The sequence below is a fragment of the Pholis gunnellus genome (assembly GCF_910591455.1).
Source record: "Pholis gunnellus genome assembly, chromosome: 5".
Taxonomy (NCBI): Eukaryota; Metazoa; Chordata; class Actinopteri; order Perciformes; family Pholidae; genus Pholis; species Pholis gunnellus.
Window position 1 is genome coordinate 17,871,265 of NC_136531.1, and position 17,850 is coordinate 17,889,114.

The 17,850-nt window shown below is 43.0% G+C and overlaps 2 protein-coding genes across 2 annotated transcripts; one reads left to right on the forward strand and one right to left on the reverse strand.

Moving 5' to 3' along the window:
- Window positions 1-20: 20 nt before the first annotated feature.
- On the reverse strand, window positions 21-10,558 carry mycbpap (mycbp associated protein; the record flags this gene model as incomplete). Its single annotated transcript, XM_079160169.1, has 17 exons — window positions 21-119; window positions 563-703; window positions 1,955-2,094; window positions 2,173-2,300; window positions 2,442-2,569; window positions 2,771-2,869; window positions 3,672-3,818; window positions 3,947-4,134; window positions 4,279-4,471; window positions 5,967-6,075; window positions 6,496-6,620; window positions 8,758-8,876; window positions 9,171-9,321; window positions 9,476-9,591; window positions 9,839-10,022; window positions 10,180-10,282; window positions 10,443-10,558. The coding sequence occupies 17 exons, from the start codon at window positions 10,556-10,558 to the stop codon at window positions 21-23; spliced, it is 2,286 nt and encodes a 761-aa protein (XP_079016295.1).
- Window positions 10,559-12,882: 2,324 nt separating this feature from the next.
- On the forward strand, window positions 12,883-14,226 carry rasd2b (RASD family member 2b; the record flags this gene model as incomplete). The annotated part of the gene is made up of 2 exons (XM_079158960.1): window positions 12,883-13,480; window positions 13,682-14,226. 2 exons carry the CDS (start codon window positions 12,883-12,885, stop codon window positions 14,224-14,226), a joined length of 1,143 nt encoding a protein of 380 aa, XP_079015086.1.
- Window positions 14,227-17,850: the final 3,624 nt, after the last annotated feature.

The window sequence follows — 17,850 nt, forward strand, 5'->3', positions numbered from 1 at the left end:
GCTCCTGTGCCCAGCCTCTCTCACATGTTAATAGTGTGCGAGTCCTGTTCATCTTCCTGGTTGAGCTCGTCCATCAGGTCACACAGGCTGTCCACCAGGTCTCCTATCAGCGCATAAACCTGTCAGGTGGATAAATATCGATGAATGTATTTATAGGATGTACAGGACTGTGGAATACCTTAGAAGGGTACAGGAGTGATTTAGTGGTTCATAAAGTTGGGGGACTCACGAGAGACAGCAGTGGTCAAAATTAAAGAAGAAGAGGCAGAGACATCATGACTTTTAATTTCTAGTATGGATCAAGCTCCACAACAAAGAATCCTACATGTCCCATGCAGCCGGACAGTGTCTCTTAAATGTCTATTCTAAGTCTGGAGTCCGGCCTGAGATAACTTTGATGACATCATCAGGGTAACTTTCCCAAACTTTAGAAATCTTCTCCAGAGTCAAAGCAGATATTACACATCTGTTGCCACAAGTTAGTATTCCTCATGAGGAGTACGCCGAACTATTGTGAGAGCGCATTTAAAATAAAAAACTGTGCGATGATTAAAAGACTTGCCTTTTTGTGCAGGAGCCGCATGTAAACGTCCTCCACCACCACATCTGGAGGTTGTGGACTGACGCTGCCTTGGGGGATATCAGCCAGCGAGTTTATTTCCTTTAGCTTTTCCTCCCTTCTTTTCCCCTTCTTTTTTCTGTCCTGGAGGACGGACAGACAGAAGACAGACTTACTAATAAACGACAGCTTTTACTGAGCACACTAATTGGTTGTTTGCATCTTATGTCATGAAAAATGACCTTCCCGGATATTTCACAGTGTTTAATATGTTGGATGTTATGTGCTGTTTGAGGTATAGCTGGTGCGTGTATACGTGCACCACAGATGGCTTGGACTGGTCTATAGGTGCTATTAATTCACACGCTGGATGCACAGTTGCAGAGCAGGTGCCCATTTTCACACAGTTGCCCTGTTACCATGGTTCCCTGTGAGTAATAGGTCGTACCTTACTGTGACTCAACCGTCACACAGAGGAGAGAATCACCCAGCAAAATACACACACACACACACACACACAGACACGACTGCGTCTCTTTTTAAATTTAATATCACGTCTTTCTATTTGGACCATGATGGCTCATAAACACGTTGTTTATGTGACGACCAACTGAGCCACCAGGACGCAACAGCAGTCAGCATCCTCATTAAGGCTCTCAATGCCGGCGGGGATTCAGATTCATGAATAGGACGGGATGAGGATGGGTGCAGGAAAACAATCATCTGCATTTAAAATGGATGGGAACTCAGTGAAAGCTTTTGCAATTATTAGCAGAAAAACATGAATGGCCAAGACCGTATTCCATCGCTAAGCGACTATAATGACTTCTCTGCGGGACAAAACACTGGATGGAGAGGATTAGCTTCCTACACTTAGTGGGAGGACTGAATGTGGAATGACTCGTTAAGCCCTACATATCAGATGGTTAGCCATGCACACACACACACACACATGCGCCCACAACTGTGCATACATACAGAGGCGTGAATTAGTCAAAAAACACTCAAATGTATTATTACACAAATGGTTACACAGTTGTATTAGGTGACACAGGAGCTCTTCCTTTAAATTAAACCAAGCACACAATCACACATAAGATATAAAACACATGCAGTTGTAGGTTTATGCCTTAGTGGGAAGCAGGCAGCGGGTGGCCGGGTTGTGAGGAGGCAGTCTATAGTAACGAGAAATCAAGCGTTGTCTTGTTGAATGGCAGATGAATGAATGACGAACTGACAGCTTGTTTGAAGTTGTGAAGTAGCGCTTCGTTCATGCTCGTAAACACTTTTGAGTCTGCTGCCACTCAGTGGCAAAACATTTTAAAATAGCCCGTCACTGTGTTAACAAAAGTGAGTCATCTACACACAAACACTTTACGCCTTTTCTCCCCTCACCTGCACTGGTTTTTCAGATGATGCTGCCTGGGACCCCCTTTTGTTGTCATCTTTAATTGTGATGCTCGCCCTACTCCTCGCCCCTGTAGCAGCTGCTGCTCCCTTTTCCTCACTCTTCTCATCTGTGTTATCGACCACATCTGCGATGCAAGAACACAGCAGTAAGCAGTATGAATCGTCACCAATAATATGTCTGATTGAAAGTCCGTGAGTCTCACCAGCATCAGCGATCGGGGGTTCCTCCTTTTTATCGATCCATGTGTCTTTCTCTGGAAGGCCCTGCAGGTTTCTGAGCATCGTGGCCTCAGCAGCCATCGTGTCAAGCAGTTTCCGCCACAGCTGCTGCCTGCAGGGGGCACCACACACTACAATAACCTGTAGGCTTACCACATCAAGTGTGCCGGTTTGGATCATGAACTCCTATCGCATCATATCAAGATGCTATGACAGAGATGCTAAATGAGACACTCGTGTGTTTGTGCCTCACCCTATAGCTGCTGCTGTTAGCTGGAGGGGATTCAGCTGAGACGGTTCAGAAAGCTGCAGAAGCAGGGAGTTGAGCTGGGTCAGGCTGTTCTCCTGCCCTGACTCTTGCTCAAGCAGAGACAGCACAGCCTTCAGTAGAGAACAAATAAATGGACAGATATGTTGTGTTTGTAAAGCATCGTCATGGTATAATGTTTTCCAGAGGGATGCGCAGTGCATTCAAAGAGGCCTGTGGATCAACCTGCTAAATTAACTGCTTCTTGAATATATATATTTTTTTTGCACTGACCAAGTTTTATCACGCACCGCAACATCACATAATGTCTATACCTGTCGGAGTGTATGGACAGAGAAGTCCCAGGTGCGTTCCGGTTGCACTTCTTGCCACAGTCTCTTTAGGTCCTCCACTGGCTGTTGAAGATACTGCAACTACAACAATGTATAGAGCAGTTATTAATGTCACGCTGCGGGGTCATAATCGTCACTGAAAGTTATCCCCCTCCAACAACTATGATGCATGTTATCATTTTCTAATCACTCCTCAATATGTGTGCCCCCCTTTGTGGTGATGAAATGTGACCACCTGAAAATTTAAGAGAGCTGTAATCATCATAATGTTTGTAAATGACACATGTGACTATTGAATGAAAGTCTTCCATCATATATATGGCCTACAGTAGGATATAATATTTCAACTTCATGTTTGGTTACTCTTAGCAATCTGGTTTCCAGTTATTCCCTGCCTCTCTTGTCTATTATAGTTATCCTTAGGAGACCTTTAAGTCAGTCATGCTTCATATTCCCAATTAACAGTTAAAGACAGGTTCCTATTACATTGCCATGGCAACACTGACTGTTATTGTCTATCATTAGTTAATATGCTACCATACATTACGACAGCAATAATAGAATTGTGGATCAACATCAATTCCAGGTTGGGTAGGGGGGGGGGCAGTTATAGTTTGTAAAATGTCAAAAAGAGCAACACGGTGAATGGGGCCATTAGCGGGTCATCCTCTCACATTGACTGAGTGATGGTGCGACTAACACTCAGACTGAACACAAACACCGTGTACAAAGAAGCATGTCTATTCATCAGTGAGACATGAATTTGGAATATAAGTTTGATGGGATCTTTCTCTGTAGGCAACGCTGAAGTCACAAGGACACCACAAAAAAAACAACCTCCGCTGATCACTAAGAGACGTGTGAGATGCTTTAAGGAAATTACCTCGGGGTTCTTGCTTAGAAAGTCTTGCTCTTCAGTGACATAGAGTTCGGCCGGAGAGCTGGGTCTCTCTGGGGTGTGAACCCCCAAAAGCACCTCATTCACAATCGACAGACACATTTTTTCCGTCACTCTCTCTTCCAGCTTTGTCTGCTCGTGCACACACAACAGAAACACAAACAAAAGAAGAAGAACGGGTTTCTGGTCATGGGAGCCTTAGTTCCATCTGTCCAATGCGTTTTTTCTGTCTCACTTTCAGACACACAGTTGTACACAACCTCTATGAAAAGCCTCTGGGCTGCGGTTTCGTCCCGGTACAGAGCCACTCCCCTCAATGTGACCTGCATGGAGGCTCCTTGCAGCAGCAAAGGGTGGGTGTTGAGCTGCCACAGTTCAGTTTCGATGCCTGGCCTCTCGGACTTAAACGTGAACTCAACCCGCTGGGTGACACCGGGATGGATCACGCCTGGATGGGAGGGGAAGTAAAAATGTAAAGCAGGATGGCGCGTTGCTGTACTGTTTGAAAGACACCGTATGATGGGCTGACAGCGTAAAAACAGCGTATGAAGTGGGGGTGAGGCAGCAGGTGTCTGGTAATGTTTGTGTGCACCAGAGGAGGAGTTGAAGTAGAAGTGCAGACTCTTTGTTCGTGATCGCAGGTTAGGGAAGCTGTGTGGCATGGGAAGCTGCTCCCAGCTGTAGAAGATGGCTGTGCTGCCCTCATTGTGCAGCTCCAATTGGGAAGAGGCTGTTTCTCCAGTCAGGGCCTGAAAGATGAATCTGGCACTGATTCCTACTTCTCCCTGATCAAAGAGTGAATGAGAGAGCGAAGGTGACGCAAATCAAAGCACGACGGATCTCAAGTGTCAAACGCAGGAAAGCAAACAACACCAGAAGAACACTTGGCGCATGAGATGAAAGAGAGGGACGAATAGATCAAAAGTTGCAATCAAAATCCTGCACACTGTTTAACTTGCAAAAGTACATTTATTTGCGACATTTCGGTGCCAGACCCATCATCAGGCGAATGATTTGTAAGAATGAGGAGACATCTTAAATAGGAAGGAGACTCTGTTGAACATTGTCAACAGTGACCTACAGCTTACATCTAACAATGATAAAGTGAGTTTCTTAGGGTAATAAAAAAAACGGCTCCATCATAACAACACTCTACTGGAGAGACATTGGTAAAAAAAAACTAAAACTTGTCGTTAGCTACATGTCGTTAATTTTTTTTTTTTTTATAGTAGTATTAGTAGAGCGGGTCGTCCTTCAATCGCGGTTCAATGCCTGGCTCTGCTAGTCCATGTCGATGTGTCCTTGGGCACAAATTGCTCCTGAAGGCTGTGCCATCGGTTTGTGAATGGGTATGAATGGTTAGTGTTAAAGCACTTTGAGTGGTCGGAAGCCTAGAAAAGCGCTATACAAGTACAAGACCATTTACCATTTACGTGTTTATCCACACACCTGATCTATATGATACACATATGTGGGGATCTTTCTCTGGATCGTTTTTTGTATGCCTTTCTTACAGAGCCATCTGAGGGCTGCCTTGTCCAGCTCCAGACAGTCCTCAACGCATATGAAAATGTACACATATCATCAGGTGAATTTATCAATGTGACCCACTGATTGTGTTCATTTATATATCTATATATTGATGATGCATTTTTGAGGCCCTGCAGTCTACTGATCTAAGTAAATTCTTTATTTTTAACTTTTAATGTATGTTAAGTCAGGTTCATCCACTAATGTAACCTGATAATGATGTGCAATTGTTGACTGCAATTGCCTCTTGGGACTTGTAGTATCAATTTATAGGGACCTTCTTAATTTTAGGCATGTGGCCTTGATCGGATAGAGGTACATTTGGTTATTGTTGTTTAACATATAGTGATTGGGTGTTTGCTTTGGTATTTTGTGAGGCGTTGCTGTGTTTACTGTGGAGGAATCGATGTATTTGTTGATATTGGTGATGGCCTTATAGAGTAAATTGTCTTGTATGTATGCCTTCCTATTGCATGAGATGTATGAAATGTGTGACTGGTTGCAGACTTGCAGCTACTCCCTATGTAAGAGGGCTTCCTATTGTTACAAGTCATTTGCCTGATGAAGGTCTAGCACTAAAATGTCCCAAATAAATGTTCTTTTGCAAGTTCGACAGTGTGCAGGATTTAGTTTCTAACTGAAGATACAAACATAAATCAGGCACAGAGTGTGTATACCGGTAATTTACCCAAGTCATGACTTAAAATTCATACACTCCGACCAACCTTCCTTGTAAAGGTCGTTGCGTACCTGGTTAGTCGTAGAGTTTCCAGTCCAGCTGGCAAGCTGACCACAGAATCTTAAGGCAGGAATGAGCAGAGCATCTGAACGAACATCATCATACTGTGCCAGTGGATCACTGTGGAAGACAATGAGACAGCAGAAGTAGCACTCCAGTTAGACAAATAGTGAATGAGCCAGTCAGTCATTGGCTATGTCCCGGTTCAGGGGTTGGATCCTTCGAAAGACTCAGCCCACGAGCTAGAAACGAGACTGACCGCCCACCTCCCGAAACGAGAGCCATTAGATGCCATGATGCATTCAAGCGTTTCTTGTCCAACTTGAAAATTCCAAGCTTGGCATCAGGAAGCTGCTCTCAACCAGGCGACGAAGTGTGCCACATTAATGGAAAATATATCCACATATCTTTTCCTGAAATACCTGGTAAACATGGTCACATGGCATATCCCAACTTCATTAATGCAACATCGAATTAATGGCTCGTGGATTCACTCATTGGGTTTTTTAGTGCCCTTGAAATCAGTAAATCCCAGCTTACAGGTTCTCCTTCTTCATCTTCTCATGCTCTGTCTCCTCTTCCTCCTTCTCCAGTAGGGAACCGCGACACACCGAGACAAAGGTGAGTGGCTTGCTAGAGCCAATAACCTCCAGTCCATTGATTTCCTGTAATCAAAGTGGCACAGAGTGGTGGTTGTGAACGAAATGGGCAGCTTTGCATGTCCATTCAACATTCTGATTCCTGTTATTGAAAAAGTAATACTCAAAATCCTTTTTTCGGGATACGTGTGTCCTATCCACGCGCGTCCAGAAAGTGCAGCGAGAGAGGAAAAGACGAGGTGTCTGATGAAACCTTCAATGTGACAGGTCGAGGTGTTGTGGAACACACTGTCCAGTTGGCTAGATTAAATGACACACCTGAATGTTGCCAAAAACATAGGTCTGTCATCACATTATGTGATGGGCAGAGTGACACATGCAATGCACCGTTCTCCCCCTCCTCCTGAGGTTCAAACTTTAACGTACTTTATTTTCTTCCACTCCTTTCTCTTCTTCCTCCTCGTCTGCTTACCTCCCTCTCTCCTCTTTTATAGCTCAATAAGCTCACCCTTTCCCAACCATCTCTCTCCCTTTACACGTATGTCACGAAGCCATGGACAAGTCCGATGCTGACAGGACAATTTCTTACTGTTTGTGTGTTTGTCAGGTGGTACTTCAGACCCCAAATCCCCTCGGCGTCACATTAGCCACCGGCACGACAGAGCACTCTTCTGCCATTTTTTTTATGTCACGAGCACAGATGTGTGTGTGTGTGTGCGTGTGTGTGTACTGCATAGCGAGCAGTAAGGCAAGATTGGTCTCGTTTCTGTCACCCCACAGATCTCAAAAGCGTTACTCTATGGACTGGACATGCTCCAGATTTCATAACTGTACCTTATGTGGGAGCTCCAGGGCCTCATTCATCTCATTATGCAAGTGTGTACTGAATGTACATTTAGCAGGTTATGAAATACATCATCACATATTGGCGCAACAGTATGTAAACAGGTTTATGGCCGTGTCCCTGCATGCGCATGTTCATTTGTGTGGCCGTGCGTGTGCATGTGCTTGTTTGCCTTGCCCGTGTCCTGTTCCTTGTGCAGAAAACCAAGAACAGTGTGCCCAAGGCTGGATAATCACGGGCTGTTTGTGAAGACGTGAAGACTGATCACGAGCAGCAAGCAGCTCCAGAGACAGAGTGTCCTGTGGGTGTGAGCAGCTTCGGAGGGCTGTATGGACAATGAGTGGTCCAATAATGTAGTTGTTTGTGTTCAAGCAAAATATCTAGATCTGTGCTGAATGAGCCCTATGAAATTAGGTTCTTAAAATAAAGTGTGATGTGAATAATATGGGATTTGGATCGTGGTGGCGCCACAACTTTCCGGTTAGATCATTACTCCAGATGGTACGCTGGAGGCATCATACATTACAGATCCAATGGCGCTGTATCAGACAATCAGCAGAGTACCCAAAGCTAATGAACACTTCCATCTTTTACATGTTTCTACATTTACTTATCCCTCAATATAATAATGATCATACTTATATCTGGGATCAAACGTTTGCCTGATAAAGTTCTGAGTCATGGATTTGTGTGAGTGGGACGTTTTACACTTGAAAAAGTAAAACTGAAAGTAATCTTTGCTGTTCTCAAACATACATTATATGTTGCAGTTATGGGCATTTGTCATGAATCTACTTATTATTCTCAGCAAATTTTATATACACAAGTGTAAGTTTACAAGCCAAAGAGCCCTTTTTAGTGCTTTTTACAAAGATTTTGAACTGTACATAAAAACATTGCATTGCCTGTGAACCAAGTATGTAATCATACAATTAGAATTTGTGCCTTAAATATTCCCTTTTTCTTTTTATAATCTATTTACTTAATAGTTTTAAATTGTATTATTTCTATATCTATAATGTATTTATTTCTGACTGTTTTTCTTATATTCTGTGGTTGGCCCCAGGCATGTTAGTTTGAATGTGTGCATTTTGAGAAAAAGAACATTCTCCACTGCAATCTTTAGTTACTTATCGGCAAACATGAACGCTGATGTGTCTGCAATTGGCTCGGCCTATATATTGTAAACCATTGACCTTTCAACCAGTCATATTTTCCAACTTATTAGTAAATGTTACAAGTTTAAAACAGCGAGTCAAAGGGAGCAAGGGCCTACTGCAAAGCTAAAATAAGACCAGTTGTGTTCATTTGAAGTGCTACTGAGCTAAATTCAGTGTTATAGTTTGTATGTTGCGTTACCGGCTGTTTGATGTCCATGCCCCCTAGAACCTCCCCGAGCTCCTGACACTGGTGCTGCAGGTATGCACTCTGGTCCCAAGTCCGAGAGGGTAGACGCAGAGTCTCAGCACAAATTATTCCTACAGGATGAAACATGTCCCACAGAGAGAATACAGTTACTCTCAGTTCAAAGTACCCACAAAGGAGTCTCTTTCTTGTCTTTTATTGTTTTGTTTGTTGGTCTTTCCTGAGCTTATTTCAAGATGTTTTGGTGTTGCCCTTAATGTAAACTGTGGTTATCAAAGATTTCTAATTGATGGGGAAAGTGGACTTCACAGAGTAACCTTTTTTTAAATAAGCCACTGGGTTTCAGGTGAATGCACAATCAGAAGAAACAGAACAAGGCAGAGGGGACGATTTGGGACACAGCGTACCTGATTCCTGGCGTATGCTGCTCGGTTGTCCTACGTGTGTGACAGGCTCCCGTCTGCCCTGCTCAGTCTGAGTCAGCGTGGCTGTGATGCCACTCATTTCATCTCCGTAACGCTGGGGCAGACTCCAAAACTCACTGCCCACACGGTGACCCTAAGACATAGAAGCAACAGTGAGGACACACATGCATGAAGAAGCAACAGGTCAAACGATGTCATTGTTTTGTAGAAATATAACAAATATGAGATGTGATTCTGACGGATGACTCAAGACACAGAAGACCAGCGAAGGCAAATATGTGTCATACATATCCAGAGTGGATGAGTGGCATGAATTGGTTCAGAATCTCCTTCTTCTCCTGAGTTTCTCTGAAATGGTTTGCTTGGTTCATCAGTAAGTTTTGGACTGGCCTGTCGAGCAAGTCTGGAAAGAGTTGAAAAGAGCAGATGAAGAAGAAAAAGATACATAAATATATGTATATATATATAAATCTTGCTCTTTAATTAGCTTAAAAGAAGAAACCTCATTTTAGATTATGCATGTATGAGATTTGTTAGTTCAGAAATTCCTGAATCAGGGTCAAGTCTTTAATAATATATTTAATGCTGTAATGATGCTGCGGATATGAGGACTTTCTGGAGCCGGTTGCTGTATTCTCTAATCAGCTCACCAGATAAGACGTCCTGCTGCTGTCTGCGCTGCGTCATATGTGCATCCCAATGCTGCAGGGCATTACACTGAACGTTTCTGTGGCCTGAGGGGATCCCATGCCCACCCTCCACAGCCTCAGAATGACGCCTCCCTGGGTCCTCGAAGGGATCGTATCTCCTGGACTTTGGGATGCGCTTCACCAACTGGATGGTGGAGAAGGAGCCAGAGGTGACTGACGCAGCACAGTCAACGTATTTCAAATGCATTGGTCACTTTTGTCCACTTTTTTGGGTTGACAGATTTGGAAAGCTGTATGTAAAAACAACGTTCACGTGATCCCATTATGTTTTCTGACTTTACCTCTGTCTCCCCTTTGGCCTCCAGATAACTTCTGAAATCCTCTAAACTACCCAGGATGCTGTGTGGAAGAACCATCCCTTGGTCATCAAACCGAAGCCCTTCCGATCATGAAAAGAGAAGAACAGGACAGAAAAAAAACTGCAGTTTTAGCCACATGGATGCATATTATGACTAGGATAACATCTGTTTTTTTTATCTACAGGACATATTTGAATAGGCTACTGTACAGTGTGTAACTGTCCATGAGGGCGAAGGAATTCGACCAACCTGCGTAGTCCAGAGGTTGAGAGGAAGGGTCCAGATTCACTGGATGAGCCACCGGCCGTCGCACAGCATCTCTTACTTCATCCGCTGGCTGTGTTTTACGCACACAAGCCATGGGCGCTGGTTTTTGACGACCCTTGGGTGGCTTTGGTTTATGAATCTGTAGTCATCATCATATTCTCAGTTACATGCACAGCTGCTTTAATATGAAAGCCTTGGTGCCACACCAATACATTTGTATTTTATTCGGGGAACAAAGACATTTTCCAACTAATTGTAAATAATGTGCATGGATGAAGTGGGCTTACTTTACTGAGGTCCTGTGGGTGACTGTCAAGAGGCTGGGCAACAGCCTCTGATGTTTTTAGCTTCTTGTTCTCTGGAGGAGAGGAGAGCTATATTATAAAATGGCAACAGTTTGTGTGTGCTTGATTGATGCTTTATGTTCCGTCAAACCGAGTGCCACAATACTTACACAAAGTATCTCTGGAATCGCTGCACACACAGATCATATGGATTCATGGTGCTTTTAGCGATCCCCTAATTCTAACATTTTGAAAAGTGTAAAGAGTTTCTACCTCCTTGTGTGCAGAGTACATCAATGCTCACAACAAACACACACACACACACACACACACACACACACACACACACACACACACACACACACACACACACACACACACACACACTCACAAAGAGATTGACCTGGAATACTGACACGGTTATGCAATTCAGTTCATTTCTCTTTATCTACCAGTGCCTGATTATAGACTCATGGCCACACCAACAATGATTAATCCTTTTTCTTCTGTAAGTGATGTGCCTTACTTCCTCCACGTTTTCCGTCACAGACTCAGTAGTTATTCAGATAAGCACTTTGATTTGCCCTATAGGCAAGAGACGCCCTTGGCCCTTGAGGAAATAAATTGCTGCATCACTTTGATATATCTTTGCAAAAGAATCTATCAAAAGTTTATGATACTGACCTATTTTTTGGTTACGATCTAATGAATTTCTTCCTGACATTCAAGCCATCAAATCCACATTTGCTTTCCACTATAACTCTATAAAAAGTGATGGAATGCAACTAAGTACATTTACCCAAGTACTGTACACTTGAGCATTTCCATTAATACTGCTTTATACTTCTACTCCACTACATTTCAGTGGGAAATATTGTACTGTTTTACTCTACTACATTCTGTTACATTCGTTCGATAACTTTATAGTTACTTTGCAGAGTAAGAATAGTTCATAAAAAGAGTAAGAGTTTTGATACTTTAGGTAATAGTGTTGTACTTTTACTTGGGTACATTTTTGTAGGCAGGACTTGTACTTGTAACAAGTATAGGCTATGTCTACACTGTGGTATCGCTACTTTAACTAGTACTCTGAAGAAGTAACTCAAGTTACTCAGACCTAACTCTCAAAGTTACTTCTTCCAACACACTGCTTAAAAAGAGGTAACGTTTCATACACACAGGGTAACGACCTTAGTGTGATATCATTGTCATCAGTGTTGGAGACGTCACAGAGTGGATTAACGTTACGTAGACTACAACGCACGCTAACGTATCTTTAGAGGGGAACACACGGACAGAGGAGACACACAGAGAGCTGTAGTTGTAACTGACCTGCGTAACGTCTGAACATCTTCTCCGGTGACTCGCCGCGGCTCATTTGTTGAAACAAGTCACTGACGACTAACGTATAGCGCTAGTTAGCTAGCAGTGCTAGCACGCGCCTTGTCCAAGTGTGTCATGGTAACCGTGGCAACGGATGCCTCGAAGTCACAGGACGAAGAGAGCTTCTTTCTTTCTTTGTTTCTTTGTTTCTTTCTCTCTTTCTTTCTTTCTTTTGATAAGCAATACGAAAACCAAAACAGTTTACAGATCCAAAAAAGGGAAAGACAATAAATAGGCCTACTACAGTATGACAAAAAGAGAAGATAAAGAACAGGAGCAAGGCAAACATATAGCTTATAAATCTTTAATAACACCTAAAAAAAAGCCTACTGAACGAAATCGAGCGGACATTTTCCTTCTTCGTTATGTAGGTGTGCGAGGATGGGATGCCTACAAGTTTAAGCAATAACCTACTATAGTAGCAATAATAGTTTAAACATAATAATGACAATAATTTAGGACATTGCATAGCCTATATATATATATATATAATCATATTTGACGTTCTCAAGGGGTTTCACAAGCATGCTCCGGGTAAATCATGTATAGCCTATAGGTCGATGCTCAGTTGTAGCTACAGCTATAGGTGTTCGCCTGAGGAACACCTCTCTGTCAATCAGCATGACGCAGATGAATCACGGGGTTGAGGATGGCCTATAAAGACAACTGAAATCAGCCACAGCGCCGGACACAAGCTTGAGTGTGCCTATGAAAAGTCAGATCGCAGATTCTGCCCACTCGTATTAAAACGATGGAGAGAGGCAGCATCTCCACCGGAACACAGACCACCTCCATCCCTGTTGCGCACCAGATCAGCAGTTCCACCTCTGATGGTCCCCCGTTTCAAGATAATATGGACGGGCAGTGCGCCGGGTCCTCCAGAGTCTTACTGACTTACAAAAACGCGTCGCAGCATCTGACTTCATCGGGAATTAAAATAGGGTTGGGGATACTTAAATTGGCCTCGTCTCAGTGGAAACAGGAAAAGAAGACGCGCTCAGATGTAACCACAGCCAACAGCAGCCATCCCTGTAAGAGATCCCCTCTTGATCATCTGGCAGCTCTGGTTCTCCGCGGGCAAACCCGGCAGCGCCAAATTGACCAAGAGCAAGCACCGAGCAAGCCTCAGAATTGTAAGCGCATCGTAGTTCTCGGTGCGCCACGGGTCGGCAAGACCTCCATCCTGAGAAGATACCTTAGGGACGGATTTGTGGAGGAGTACAGTCCCACCTCTGAGGATTTCCTAAGGAAACTGTTTCGTATCCGCGGAGAGACATACCAAATTGACGTCCTGGACGCGTCCGGGGAAAGGGATTTCCCAGCCAAGAGGCGGCTGTCTATCCTTACTGGTGCGTATTGGCTCAGTAACGTCTGCCCTGCATAAACTTACAAATGCTTGTCAGTTGTTTTATGTTTTCAAAACAGAAGAATCGTTGCAATTGATAGCGGTGTGCGTAAATTGTGCGTAAATGCTATTATCTCTCGAATAATGCATTGATAAAAATGTCAACTATTAGAGAAAAATAATATATTTTCTTTGTTCTTTGCAGGAGATATTTTTCTCCTAGTATTCAGTCTAGATGACCGGAGCTCTTTCGACGAGGTGTGCGCCCTGCGATCGGAGATTCTTGCTGCAAAATCCAAGCTGACCAAATCCTCTGTGCCAGAGCAGTGCGCACAGCCGCAGGTTCCCCTGGTGGTCTGCGCCAACAAGGTGGATATCCTGAAGACTGAGAGAGGAATATCTAAGGCAGAGGTGCTCCAAGTCCTCGGTGACGACTGTGCCTATTTTGAAACATCTGCAAAGGAAAGCACGAATTTAGAGAAAGTCTTCGAAACTTTGGCAATGCTAGGCGGGCTTCCGACTGAAACTGGCCCGTCTCAGCATCGCAAGCTCTCCCTCCGTTCCTACCAGGCAATGCGGACAGGCCGTGTGCCGGGGAGAGGCTGTCACACCCCGGGGCGATATGAAGCCTGCGGTGCCCTGTACCCACTGGCCCGTCGGCCGAGTTTTAGCACGGATCTCCGACAAGTTATTGGGTCACATACTGCAAGAGAGCCGGGTAAAGCGCTGGGGAAATGTTGGATTCAATGAGAGACAATTATAGTATGAGACAAAGTTACAGAGCAGATACAATAAGGAAGAAAGCACTGATGTTCATATTAATGTACACAATATAATGCCGTATGTCTAATTCAATGCACTCGAGATGATCTTTTCAAATAAAAATATTTTTAATATCATAATGGCTTGCTTATTTACGCAAGAAGCTGTGTAATGCATCTCTATCTATCCACATATCTATCTACCTTATCTATCTATCAATCTGTCTATCTATCTATCTATCTATCTATCTATCTATCTGTCTATCTATCTATCTATCTATCTATCTATCTATCTATCTATCTATCTATCTATATATCTATCTATCTATCTATCTATCTATCTATCTATCAATCTGTCTATCTATCTATCTATCTATCTGTGTATATGTCTATGTGTGTGTGTGTGTGTGTGTGTGTGTGTGTGTGTGTTTAAGTGCTTTCAACTGTGAAGGACAATGTGGGAGGATGTTGAGTCAGAACTTCATTATTGTAGCTATGACTATTGCATAACATTCATATTAGATAGCAACTCCTTCTCTCGCCCACTCTTCTTTTTATCTCCCTGTGTGCGAATGTGTGTGTGTGTGTTTGTGTTTGCGTGTTAACCTGCAGTGAGGATTGCCAGATGTCCACAGCCTGAATCCCACACATCGTGAACAATCAGATTACAGCCGAGGCCATTTGGATGTCAGAAGTTACCTTCCGATCCTAAATTACTCTATAAATGACGTCTCAAGATAGGCCTGTCACTCAGCGGGCGTTTAATGCCTGTCAACAAGTGGACTGTCACGACCACGATGAATGTCAGCTCACTCTTGATTTTGTGAAGCTGAAGAAGTCTCTGTAAAGGTCTTGAGAGAGAAGAGAAGTGTTGGTCTGCTCAGCCTACATCTCATCTTACAAAGTGAAGCTTTGTAGCACCAAGACATGACAACTAGGATGCAACTCCAACTATATGAAATGAATGAATACAAGTTACAAAGTTGCATTGATGTTTGTGGCCATCATACATTTTAATAGTGTTAGTAACAAAGACACCTTGCAGTAGTTGTCAATAAAGTGGATGTTTGTTCTGTGCTGCACTTGAAGGTCGTTCGCCTCTCTTGCTGGAAGTATAGAGTGTTTCCATGGCCACTGCTTTTGAGTTTATATTCAGACCACTAACTACAGATCTCACATGATCCCCACCAGCAGCATTTGTAAAAAGCTAATACAATTACACAGTGTAATGACAAATGGTTTAATAGCGCTATACGCGCCCACGCTGTCACCTAAAAATAGTGATCAAAGTGCCAACTCTTAAACCTCTTCATTAAACGTGATAATCACACGATGTCACGAGCGAGATCTCATGTGTGTTATTCTAAAAAAACAAAACACATGAGAGTAGTTTCTTTACACACAGAGCTCTATTTGGGTGCCAAATAAAAACGCCTGAAAGCCACAGAACAATGCAACCCGCACCGAGGTGAGGCCGAGGCTCAGAGTCATTTGGGGACCTCAGAAAAAAACTATTTTTTGAGTAAAAATAACTGTTACCAAGAACATGTAGGACGATTTCAGGCTAATATCCACTAACATGTTATATTTAGTGGCTTAACGAAAAATCACTTGAAGACCTGTAACATTTTCTTCTATGTCATTCAAGAGATGAGCAGTGATATACCTGCATACCTGGTGCTCACTCATCATCTCCTCCAAGAAAACATATATCCAGCTAACATTCATCAGTGTGTATTATCCTTTATCGTATAACTCACCAAAAAGAAAAACAATAATTTATCATGCAGTCGTAAATGAAGATACAATTAACAGAAATGACAATTGACCGTTCACTAAGCCCCTAAGAGAGTTAACTAAGACTTAGTGTTGATGTGCCTGTTTAAGGCTAGAAGCAGTAAAGGTCACAGGGCAGGTTTACCACTCGAAACTCAGAGTATTTGTTTTAACAATATTGTAAACTGAGGTGGGTAGACAAAAACAGGCAAAGGATTCTGAATTTTGATGGCTGATATTAGATAGCCACACGCTAATTATGCTTACTTTACTGCAACTGGTTGAAAACGGCTGACTTTTCATTATCTCCAGATTTGTGATTTAAAACAAGAAAAATCTAATAGTGGTCCTGAATATGCATTGATGGCTATATGCAATGTATGTGCAAAATGATTGAGAGTAAACCTACCAATGCCAAAAGTCACCAGTTAATAATCCATGAAGAAGACATAGGAAAAAGTAAGAGCATTGCTAGTCCTGTAATATAAGAAAACACACTTTATTTTCATACATTTCTTTCCCTCATTATTATTATTGCCTGTTTGTTTGAAGTATTCGGAGGAGTTAATGTTATGTTTATTGACATATTGATAACGGTTTGTCCTTCTATGTTTGCTGCCTCTGCAGCGAGGCAGTCTGAACTTTGCTTTTCTGCTGTCACGCGATTGGAAGTTCACACTGCAGGAAATCTGAACCAATTTCACTCCTGTGTGGCCCCAACCACTTTATTGCGCGTGCAGTGACACTTGACGCCTTTGTTATAGCAATCACTGCACACACAAACAAAAAACACACACACACACACACACAGCCAAACACTCCAGCCTCTGAGCCTCGGGGGATTCACATTATGTTCTTGTTGTTCTGTCTCTCTGTCTGTTTCTCTGACACACACATACAGGTCCATGCACACAAGTAGGACAACAGGCTTCTTTCTAGGTGAACTGCTGAAACGTGACACTGTTTCTCTACTTGTCCTTCACAGGAAAGGTTGTTATTCTACTGAGGCATGCTCACCATCTCAACCCACCAGTTCTACAAACCTGACGCATAGCTTTGCGTTTTGTTATTCACACTCTACGAGCTCAGCAGGAAGATAAATGGATATTGTACTTATTGTACTTATATTGTGCTAACTGTTACAGCTTTCTGTCCAGTTTTTGTCAATGTGAACCATGTTTCTCTTATCTTCTCTTTTCTCTGCTGTTCTACGGTGTTTTCCTCATTTTGTGGAGACCTTGGTCTAGGTTGGGAAGTGATGTTGATGCTGCCCACTGAATTGTCTGGCTAGTTTGTAAAACCTCCATCTTGGAAAAAGCCTCTTCTATGAATGTGGGTCTCCTGATGCACACAACCCGTGTAGGATCAGCACATCCACTACTAATGTAATCACCAACGTTTTAGGTCTTTCTATGACTTCAAACATGAGGTGGGAGTGTAAGCGTGTCTACAACGAGGGTACGGAGAATAGTGCTTGTCAACAGTCCAATCAGTCACTAGTTCACAGCAGCTGGGGCGAGATCATGCCACGGAGATAAAGATGAATGGAGGCCGGCGGCTTGTCACGCAAGTGCTAGAGAATTTAAATGATAATGGTGGAACAAGCACACACACACAAACACACACCTGCCACCAGGTTTTGACTCCCTCCTCTCTATTATTAACCTCTGCTGGTTTAGCCTGTTCAGTTGGTGTATGCCATTATTGCTCTAGAAGTATTGTTTGCCAAGGAAATTAAAATAAATGTAGTGATGCTAAAAGTGAAACCTGGAACTTAAAACAGTTCAGCGTCACTGTTTTGACAGTTTTGTGTGTTCTGATTGTTGCTGTGAATGGG